Raw genomic sequence first — 11,535 nt, 5'->3', positions numbered from 1 at the left:
CTCCTACGAAGACCGAAATTCCTAAAGAAAAGAAAATTAAAATCCTTACTGATATACAAATAAAGCCACCCGATAAACCATCTATCCCATCAACATTCACAACCACTGATAATATTGATAACGTCGACAACACTAAACAGAACGATGAAACTGTAACACAACACTCACAAACAGAAAACACAAATGCAGAATTACCAATTACAGAAAAACCAATTAATTTTTATAAGAATCAATTTGTAATCTCCTTTTCATATAAACCCGCTATTAGGCAAATCCAATTGTTTAACAAAACGCGACATTTAGTCCAAATTAGTTACCAAAATTACGAAAACGAAATAATTAACGTTCTACATCAATATATAAATCCAAAAGTAACAAATGCAATTACATGTAAAAATAAACCATTCTATGAAGAATTAGCGTACCTAGTTAACCAAAATTTTGACGGATCGATAAGATTTGTCTATACAAACACCGTATTAAAAGATATTACAGAGGATCGCGTACAACAACAAATTTTAACACAAATACACAGTCCAGATCATAGAGGAGCTGAAGAATTAAACAACGAAATTTCACGTTATTATTATTGGCCAGATATTATTGGAACATGCAGGAAATTTGTAGATAGATGTAGTATTTGTCAGCAGGCGAAATATGAACGTCATCCTGTCAAATACAAATTAAATTTGACCCCTACTTCAAAATTACCTTTCGAAACCGTGTATATTGATACTTTTACTGTTAGCGGAAAGAAATATCTTACAGCTATAGATTCTTTCACTAAATATGTAATGTTTAATCCTTTAAATTCCCATAATTTAGCAGATCTACTACTACTACAAGACACAAAATGGCAAAACAGTAAACAAAACAGTGACGGTGCATTTGCTGCAAGGAAAACGAAAAAACTTCCGTGGTGTTGGGGCTATAAACAACAAGGCTACTACAAAAATCAGTGTCCCCAAAGTTGTTGTGTATTCAATCTTTTAGCTGCTTCATAGGGTACTTGAAAAATTTAATGTATGAATGATTTGTGAGATTTGCTAGACGCTAGAGCATGTGTTTATGTTTTGTCTCGGTTCGACGGATTAGTTTCTTTATGTTATTCGTGCTCCAGCTTCGATGCCTTCTTAAGTTATTTTGTAGGCGTAGTTGTAAGTTTGCCTTCAAACTGTAATCTGTTTTTTTTTTGTTCATCCTAAATATAATCTATATTATTGGACTTTTGCATTTTCTTTTAAGAACCATTGTTCCACGCACTGCCGCATCAACTTGCTAACATTTCTCAGACGTTTGTAAACATGTCCTGATTAATAGCCAAGTAATTACATCCACCGCAAATATAAAATGTTGCAATTGCTATATCTAGAGTTAATATTCCTTTATTTTGAAGTAAACTGAAAAACTATCTCAGGATGTGGACGTGGACACTGTTTCAGAACTATTCTTCAATGTACTTATACGTATTTGTAATTAATTTAATTTGTAAAATAGACATTTTATAGTTAGGGTTGTCAGATTGGGTGATTTTCCAAAAATTAGGCTACTTTTAAGTATATCTAGCGCAGAATTTCCAGATTGGGCGACTCCACGATTTGGGCTACTTCGAAAACAGCAAATATAATATTTACACGTATAGTTAATTTTTATGGCTGTACCAACTATCGGTATAGAAACAGTTGAATTCATCATATGGAACCATTTTAGTGAAGTTGAACCGAAAAAAGCTAAGTGTAGTTACTATAAACAAACATTAAGTGTTGCATCTAGAAAAGTTAATAAAATCTAAGTGGACACATTGTTAGAGCAAAAGGCATTCGGGCTATAGAGCCGTGGTCTAAGTGAACTATTCTGTCCAGACGTTTCGTCAGCAACTCTCGCCGAGACTTCGAGATATAATTTACGTTCACGTTGTCAACGCAGCACTACTACTAGGATGTCAGCCGCAGTTACTGACGAAACGTCTGGACACAATAGTTCACTTAAACCACGGCACTATAGCCCGAATTTTCATTCTACTCCAGTTGTTATTTCAAAAAAAAATTTTAGAACAGGAGGTAATTGCTCTATTATCTCTAGTTCTTCTTGTGTGATAAGCAGGTCACTTCTTATAAGGGCTGTTGCTGCCACAACTGCTGGTTTAACTTCGATGAAGCGATTTAACATTTCGTATGTTGAGTTCCAAACACTTTCTACATCTTGTTTCAACATGAGTTCCGGCATTTTCACCTGACGTTGAGTTTCATGTAGCTTATATTTAGCTTGTGTACTACATTTATAAAACTCAGCGATTTTTTTTACTTTTAACACAATATCCGTTACTGCTGCTAAACCTTTTTTAACTACAAGATTTATTTGATTCGCAAGACAGCCAACAAATCTCCGACCTCCGGACCACACAATAGTTCACTTAGACCACGGCACTATAGCCCGAATTTTCATTCTACTATGGATTCCGGCCGTGAAAGCCTTTGTTGTTATAACAACTGGAGTGTCAGCTGAAAAATCCGTTAGCATATCAAAAGTAACTTTATAATCTAAAATGATGAAAAAACACCTAGAAAAACATCTGAAAAAAAACGTCGTATTCACAGATAATTCAAAATTTACTATTAATGCTCACGAAGTGACCAAAAGATTTGGAGATATTGAATCATCATTGTTACATGATGAAGGAATAGTTTCGGGTTTTCAAATGATGCGAAATATGAAAACACAAGTTTTTTATTTTATGTATTTTTTGTGTATTATGAATTATATTTGTATTATTGTATATTTGTATTATTATACATTCAACGTAGACAGGCGAACCAAACGATGGCCGTTAGCCATTTTCTTCCATCTGATAAATGTTTCAGGCATAAATGCACTCATTGTACATCGAGCAAATACCGACAAATCACGTACTCGCGTGAGGCGTAATTTCTTGCGGCAATTGTCTGTTGAACTTATTCATCACCAGAAATGACGACTTGAAGTCTAAGGAGGTAAAAAACGTCTGATGCAAGTGTATGAGTTGGAATATCGCGTCCCACCAACCACTGCAAAACGTGAACGTTGCAACAGCTGCCTGTAGAAATGCGATAGCAAAGTACCAGCGAAATGCAAGATATGTACAAAATTTGTGTGCAGTGATCAATATACTGTCAACAGTGTAACAAGAGTGATTGGGAGAGTTCCTATAAAATACGAGTATTAACTATTATCTTAGTATATCTAAGTAAAACATTGTTAATTATTGATAATTATTTTAGTTTAAGTTGTTTTTGTATAATTAGTTAGTAATTTACGTTATTATTTATAGATATGTTACAGATGTAACTATTGCAAAGAACAACTTTCATGTAGAGTAAGGTTAAGGTAATTAGGCAACTAGTATAAAAGGGCCTAGCCCAATATTTGTTCAGTTAACAAAACAACAAAATTAAAAAAAACTCAACTTTAATTTCACCACAAAAATTGACGACGAGGATGGGATACAATTAATACAACGCATAAAAAGTATACAATAGGACACCGTGAGACAATTCCAACATCCTCAGCGAGCTGCAGATCCATTGGAATCACCAAGTCTGTCAACTGAAATACTTCCAGAAGTGATAAGGAGCTCCAGGACCTAACTACGGCACCCTGTTGCTAAACTACTTCACCATTACGCTGCTGTAGGTACCTTATTGTTTAATCAGCCATATATACCAAGCTGTATCCCTCACTTTCTTCCTGGTTCTCCACGGAGAACTTAAATTCAAATTACAATTATTCGGATCCAGAAGATTCTTCTAATTCAGTGAAGTCAGAACCCATAATTAAAATGGAATCAAGTAGCGGAACCACATCTACTAGTCCGGGAGGTAGCGCTATAGTTGAGCCAGTCTTANCGGTTTTTCGTGCCTATTGCAGCTCCAGAAGCCAATGTTACTCTTGGGCAACACCATTTGAGTATATTCCACGAATATTGCCGGAATTTTGCGACGACAGAATATTAGCACTTGAAATACTGTAAAGCTAGTTTGTGTTACCGTTGAGGTTATGTGAACGTGGTGATAAAAATATCGTGTTATCATTGTAAAAATTAGTTTTTCTGTGAAGAAATAAACTTAGCGCTTAGGATATATGTGTATTGGATCGTTCCACGTAATTAGCTGCCAGTAATTGCGCTTGAGTGTTCGCGGATACGTATAGATATTTAGTGTTGCCTGAAAGCAACTTTGGTAAAAGGGGCTACATAGACACTCAGTTTTTGGCGGGAAAAAGGATTTCGTCATGGAGAACGACTCGTTTCCAACAATTAATGCTGGCACATTTTACGGTAAAAAGAAAGTTATTCTCCTTCCCCCGTTTAACGGAAATTTATCAGATGCTGATATTTCGGATATATCTGATAATGAAAACAATACTTGTTCGAAAGAAAAGGCTTATCTACCAAAAGAAGGAACCCACGGTTTAGGCAGAGATGGTCTAATTCCTGTTGATTTGAGCGATCATAAAGCTGAGGATTCAGGTGAAAATTGGGATTCAAGTGATGAAATTCCTATAAACCAATTACGCGATCGGTGGACATCGCCAACATCTACTGGTAAATTTCAAATTCAGGAGCATCAGTGGCAGAGATATTCCTGTCCTCGACAATGATACAGCTGTTGTAAATAACTTTGATGAGGATAAAGTGAATATTATTCCTCTGAAGTGCTTCCAAAGGTTTTTTACTGATGAAGTTATAACACTAATAACAGAACAAATTTATATTCGGTTCAAATTACTGGTACATCTATAAACACAAATTATAAAGGGATAGAGCAATTCATAGGAATGTTAATTTTCATGGGAGTTGTCGAGTTTCCATCATATACTGACTATTGGAGTCAATATTACCGTTTTGATAATATTACAGACGTCATGAGTCGGCAGCGATTTCAAAAACTTCGGCGCTTTCTACACTTTGTAAATAACATAGAAAACGTAGGATCTCAAGCGAGGAAGACCTAATTCATCAGTTATAGATCCGTCTAAAAAAGCACTGGTCCTTCCCGTACCCGTGCAAGATCATTGGCCCACTTTCGGAAAGAAGAGACGTTGCCGTCATTGCAAAAACGGCTATTCATCTGTTCATTGCCAAAAATGTAGTTTGGTTCTATGTTTTGTTCCCACCCGCAATTGCTTTTTATCATTTCATTCTAAGTAAAATGTTTACGTAGCATTGCTCTTGTTGCTGGTGTTGCCTGTAAGCAACATTGTTTTTGTCATTTAGAAAAACTAAAAAGAAAAATTTTTTCACTAAAATTGTTTCTTTACACACTACTGATATGAAATGAATGTTTATTATATTTTTCTCGTTTATTGCTTTTGGTATGGCAAATATTTGAAATAAAATCATTCATATTAAAAAGAGCATCAGGTGAGACAGAGCACAGATTATACTACAGATCCTCATAGATTTGAAAGAACAGTTCCTAGAACGAAAGTGTTAACTTTTGCAAATGCTATGCCTAAGAAGAAATTAGCCATTTCAGGAAAATTAGTGGAAATACGAATGCAAGGTGATCTATTCGCANATTTTATGTATTTTATGTGTATTATGAATTATATTTGTATTATTGTATATTTGTATTATTATACATTCAACGTAGACAGGCGAACCAAACGATGGCCGTTAGCCATTTTCTTCCATCTGATAAATGTTTCAGGCATAAATGCACTCATTGTACATCGAGCAAATACCGACAAATCACGTACTCGCGTGAGGCGTAATTTCTTGCGGCAATTGTCTGTTGAACTTATTCATCACCAGAAATGACGACTTGAAGTCTAAGGAGGTAAAAAACGTCTGATGCAAGTGTATGAGTTGGAATATCGCGTCCCACCAACCACTGCAAAACGTGAACGTTGCAACAGCTGCCTGTAGAAATGCGATAGCAAAGTACCAGCGAAATGCAAGATATGTACAAAATTTGTGTGCAGTGATCAATATACTGTCAACAGTGTAACAAGAGTGATTGGGAGAGTTCCTATAAAATACGAGTATTAACTATTATCTTAGTATATCTAAGTAAAACATTGTTAATTATTGATAATTATTTTAGTTTAAGTTGTTTTTGTATAATTAGTTAGTAATTTACGTTATTATTTATAGATATGTTACAGATGTAACTATTGCAAAGAACAACTTTCATGTAGAGTAAGGTTAAGGTAATTAGGCAACTAGTATAAAAGGGCCTAGCCCAATATTTGTTCAGTTAACAAAACAACAAAATTAAAAAAAACTCAACTTTAATTTCACCACAAAAATTGACGACGAGGATGGGATACAATTAATACAACGCATAAAAAGTATACAATAGGACACCGTGAGACAATTCCAACATCCTCAGCGAGCTGCAGATCCATTGGAATCACCAAGTCTGTCAACTGAAATACTTCCAGAAGTGATAAGGAGCTCCAGGACCTAACTACGGCACCCTGTTGCTAAACTACTTCACCATTACGCTGCTGTAGGTACCTTATTGTTTAATCAGCCATATATACCAAGCTGTATCCCTCACTTTCTTCCTGGTTCTCCACGGAGAACTTAAATTCAAATTACAATTATTCGGATCCAGAAGATTCTTCTAATTCAGTGAAGTCAGAACCCATAATTAAAATGGAATCAAGTAGCGGAACCACATCTACTAGTCCGGGAGGTAGCGCTATAGTTGAGCCAGTCTTATACCGGTTGAAAATAATAACAATAATAGTTTTCCCCTAACACATAGCGTTAGCTGCTCCGATAACGGTGGAGCTAAAGGAAACAGTATGAAAAAATCATTGGAAAAAAATCTGCTCCGATGATTTTTATACAGAGGATAAATGTATTAAATTATATTATTATTTTACTGATGAAGTTATAACACTAATAACAGAACAAACAAACTTATATTCGGTTCAAATTACTGGTACATCTATAAACACAAATTATAAAGAGATAGAGCAATTCATGGGAGTTGTCGAGTTTCCATCATATACTGACTATTGGAGTCAACATTACCGTTTTGATAAGATTGCAGACGTCATGAGTCGGCAGCGCTTTCAAAAACTTCGGCGCTTTCTACATTTTGCAAATAACATGGAAAACGTAGGATCTCAAGACCGTTTAAGGAAAATTCGCCTAATCCTAGATGAGGTTCGTAATCAGTGGAGAAAATTAGACCAGGAAACTCATCACTCAGTAGATGATATGATGGTCCCGTATAACGGTACCAAAGCTGGAAATTATATACAATATATTCAGAATAAACCTCATAAGTGGGGCTACAAAATATTTGTTTGTTGCGGAATATCGTGTATTGTGTACGACTTTGTACCATATACAGGCAAAGGAATGGCAACCGAATTAAATGGCGAAGAAAAACAGTTTAGCGTTGGTGGTCAGGTAGTTATTCTTCTTTGTAAAACTATACCACCAAATCTACATGCTAGAGTATTTTTCGATAATTTTTTTTCAACGCTTCCATTGTTTGTGTATTTGAAAGAGAAAATGAACATTCATTCACTGGGGACAATGCGCAAAAATAGATTGAAAAATTGTCCACTCAAATGCGATCACATTTTAGAAAAAGAAGGAAGGGGAAGTTACTACTTCAGCTACGATGAAGCTAACAAAGTTATCGTTGTAAAATGGGTCGACAACCGAGTAGTTACTTTGGCAAGGTACTTCGTTGGGGTTGAACCGTTGCGTACTGTGAAGAAGTATAACAGTACTGCTAAAAAAAAGACGTCAAATGTCCCAAAATTGTTCAGGTGTATAACAAGCATATGGGGGATGTCGATTTAGCGGGGATGTTAATTGAACTCAATAGAGTGCCACTCAAGTCTCGAATTCATGGCTGGTTTATCGAAGGGAAAACAGTACGGATGCACTAACACTGAAGGAATTTCGAACTCTCATAGCAGAAGCCCTTATAGCGTGTAATGCACCTAAGCGAGGAAGACCTAATTCACCAGTTATGGTTCCGTCTAAAAAAACACCGGTCCTTTCCCGTACCCGTGGAAGATGTTAGATAGGATCAGTGTGGTCATTGGCCCACTTTCGGAAAGAAGGGACGTTGCCGTCATTGCAAAAACGGCTATTCATCTGTTCATTGCCAGAAATGTAGTTTGTTTCTATGTTTTGTTCCCACCCGCAATTGCTTTTTATCATTTCATTCTAAGTAAAACGTTTATGTAGCATTGCTCATTTTGCTGGTGTTGCCTGTAAGCAACATTGTTTTTTTTTCATTTGGAAAAACTAAAAACAAAAATTTTTTCATTAAAATTGTTTCTTTAGACACTACTGATATGAAATAAATATATTTTATATTTTTCTCGTTTATTGATTTTGGTATGGCAAATAAAGGGTTAATATAGAAGCAAGAGGGAATGAACTTTGTGAAAAATTCATCACAGAATATACTACAGATCCTCATAGATTTGAAAGAACAGTTCCTAGAACGAAAGTGTTAACTTTTGCAAATGCTATGCCTAAGAAGAAATTAGCCATTTCAGGAAAATTAGTGGAAATACGAATGCAAGGTGATCTATTCGCACAGCTATTAATGCTCTTATTAGAAAAGACCTTAAATATTGACGCAATACTGACTTACCCATTAACACCAATTCCACTAGCAATGTGTCATTTAGATGGAGCAATTTGTAAAACGGACAAATCAGCATTATTAAAAATCGTGGAAAAAAATGTAGTTAGTAGTCCTCCAGCATGGTGTGATGTAATGATTTAGGACGGATTCTTTCGTTTACATTCAATAACAGAAGTTCCAATATCATTTGGAAATATTTCAAAGAAATTAATCACAATGGTTACATCATCGAATGCACATTAAATTGTTATCGCATTTGATTGCTACTTAACTCCATCAATAAAAGACCACCAGCACACCTTGAGAGGCAGAATAGAGGGTCAGAATTATCATATTCACAGTTTTGATCAATTACGACCGGCTAATTTCTCCAATGAATTAAAAAATATTCTTTTTAAAGAGGCTTTAATTCAATTTATTTGCCAAGATTGAGAAAATGATTACATGTCGCCGTTTATAGGAGAAAGAACAATATATATTAATCACGACGTATTCTACAAATATGAAAAACATAATGAAAAAATAGAGAGAAGCGTAGAGCAGGATTTAAATTGTACAGCTCATGAAGAAGCGGGCACAAAGATAGTTTTCCACATTTGTCAATTGAATACCGATGATAACGTAGTAATAAGATGTTCTGATACAGATATTTTAATGGTTCTATTGGGGAATATGAATCATATTCAGAGCAACCTAAAAATTCATTTGCTATTTTGACATGGAAATGCACAACGTTACATCGATGTCACTCAACTGTACGAAACATTAGGACCTAGCTGGTGCGCATCGTTGCCAGGATTTAATGCATTCACATGGTGCGACTTTAATCCCGCTTTCTATAGAAAAGGGAAAAAATAACCTTTCGAAATTTTAAGACAATCAGAATCATTCATAAAAGCATTTACAGATATAGCAAATATAGACGACTGTAACATATATCAACTTCAAAAAAAGATCGAAGAATTTGTATGCCGAATGTATGGTCTGAAAGCAATCGACATTGATAATAATGACCGAGTGAAAATAATAGGAATTTCAGGAGAAAATTCGCCTATTTTAAGTTTAGGAACATATCATTTAAAACCATTTGGCATACTATTCAAATTCCACGTAGCCGATAGCAATAACGTCGCCGATGGTATCACCGGAATGGATTTCATTGGCAAAAATAACTATAAATTAGATTTTCAAAAAAAAACTTTCACTTTTTATAAAAGAAACTATAAAAAAAATCACTTTAACATTGAACCTAGGTGCGAGAAAGTAATTAGATTAAATTCACATTTAACACCTGATCAAGAATTCATTATTAATAAGTACAAAAAAGACGGTATCATTATCCCTAATTGCATGCTCAAAACTGACTCCAATGGTAATATAATAAATAAATAATAATGATGTCAGTGAATTTAAAGACCAAAAAAAAAATTCCCCTTTAGACATTAACGATCTTGATATCGAAAAATTACAAATAGACAAAACAGAATCACTTCATTTTAACTCAGAAGTTAATAAAAATTATAAAATAGAGAGGCAGAAAATAGTAGAATCCTTATTGCGAATAAATCATTTTAACGAAGAAGAAGCCACTCATATTAAAATCATTTGTAGAGAATTTTACGATATTTTCTATATTAATGGCGATAAATTATTAACATTCACAAACTCCATTAAACATAAGATAGAGACTAATAATTCACAACCCTGCTGTGTAAAATCCTACCGATACCCGAAAATCCACAAACCAGGAGTAGCTGCTCAAGTTAAAAAGATGCTGGATCAAAAGATAATTAGGCCAAGTTTTTCCCCGTGGTCATGCCCAGTCTTGGTAGTTCCTAAAAAAATCGACGCATCCGGCAAACAGAAATGGAGAGTCGTCATTGACTGTAGAAAGTTGAATGAAAAGACCGTTTCTGATAAATATTCCTTGCCGAACATCACCGAGATCCTTGATAACTTGGAACACAGCGCTTATTTTACAACGTTGGACTTGACCCCAGGGTTCCACCAAATGGAGGTTGAAGAGGAATCCATCCAGAAAATAGCTTTTAACACCGAGCAAGGACATTTTAAATTTTTGCGGATGCCTATTGGTCTTAAAAATTCACCGTCCACTTTTCAACGAGTCATGGACAATGTGTATAGAGTCCTTTGAAATCCTGAAGAAAAGCCTAACGTGCGAACCGATATTACAATATCCTGATTTCGAAGAGCCATTCTACTTAACCACAGATGTCTCTGGAATTGCAACTGGTGCAATTCTGTGACAAGGGCCGATTGGCAAAGATCTCCCAGTAGCCTATGCATCTCGTACCCTAAACAACGCAGAAACTCGCTATTCAACAATTCAACGCGACCTTTTAGCTATAGTCTAGGCCTGCAAACACTTTCGCCCCTATTTATTTGGACGAAGATTCAAAATAATAACCCACCATCGTCCACTCACCTGGTTATTCAGAATCAAAGACCCCGGAAGTCGAATAACCCGCTGGCGATTAAAGCTGGAGGAATTTGATTATTAAATCATCTACAAAAAAGGTACCCTCAATATGAATGCAGATGCATTATCACGCGTCCAAATTAATGTGGTAAACAAGAAAGACGACTATCCTATCGAAGAGTTGGCCAAAGACTTGGATCTAGTAGGAGACTTGGATACCGCCGAAAATAATGAAGAATTTAAGCAGATAAACAACTACTAGATTTCGTAGATATTGAACCGGTAGATGACATGAAGCTATATGTTAGTAGAAACTATGATAATTTAGAATATTACCTTCTTAAAGATAACATAGTAAATAATATATCGACCATAATGACATCTTATTCGACAGTAGATACTGATATTTTCATTCTAAACCATACCAATAATGCTGAACTTGTGTGAACCGCTAGTTTTGTAAAACAATTATACCAAATACCA

The 11,535-nt window shown here is 35.2% G+C and overlaps 1 protein-coding gene across 1 annotated transcript in view; it reads left to right on the top strand.

Moving 5' to 3' along the window:
• LOC108736195 overlaps window positions 1–11,314 on the top strand; it is a 121,651-nt gene extending 110,337 nt beyond the window's left edge. The window contains exons 9-11 of the mRNA XM_025977711.1: window positions 4,258–4,504; window positions 7,590–7,733; window positions 11,172–11,314. Coding sequence (XP_025833496.1) covers window positions 4,258–4,504; window positions 7,590–7,733; window positions 11,172–11,314 — 534 coding nt within the window. The remainder of the gene's footprint in view (window positions 1–4,257; window positions 4,505–7,589; window positions 7,734–11,171) is intronic.
• The last annotated feature ends 221 nt before the right edge of the window (window positions 11,315–11,535 follow it).

The sequence above is a fragment of the Agrilus planipennis genome, unplaced genomic scaffold (genome assembly GCF_000699045.2).
Source record: "Agrilus planipennis isolate EAB-ADULT unplaced genomic scaffold, Apla_2.0 scaffold125, whole genome shotgun sequence".
Lineage (NCBI taxonomy): Eukaryota > Metazoa > Arthropoda > Insecta > Coleoptera > Buprestidae > Agrilus > Agrilus planipennis.
Note: the sequence above shows the minus strand (reverse complement) of the source record. Positions and strands in the feature narration are given on the sequence as shown.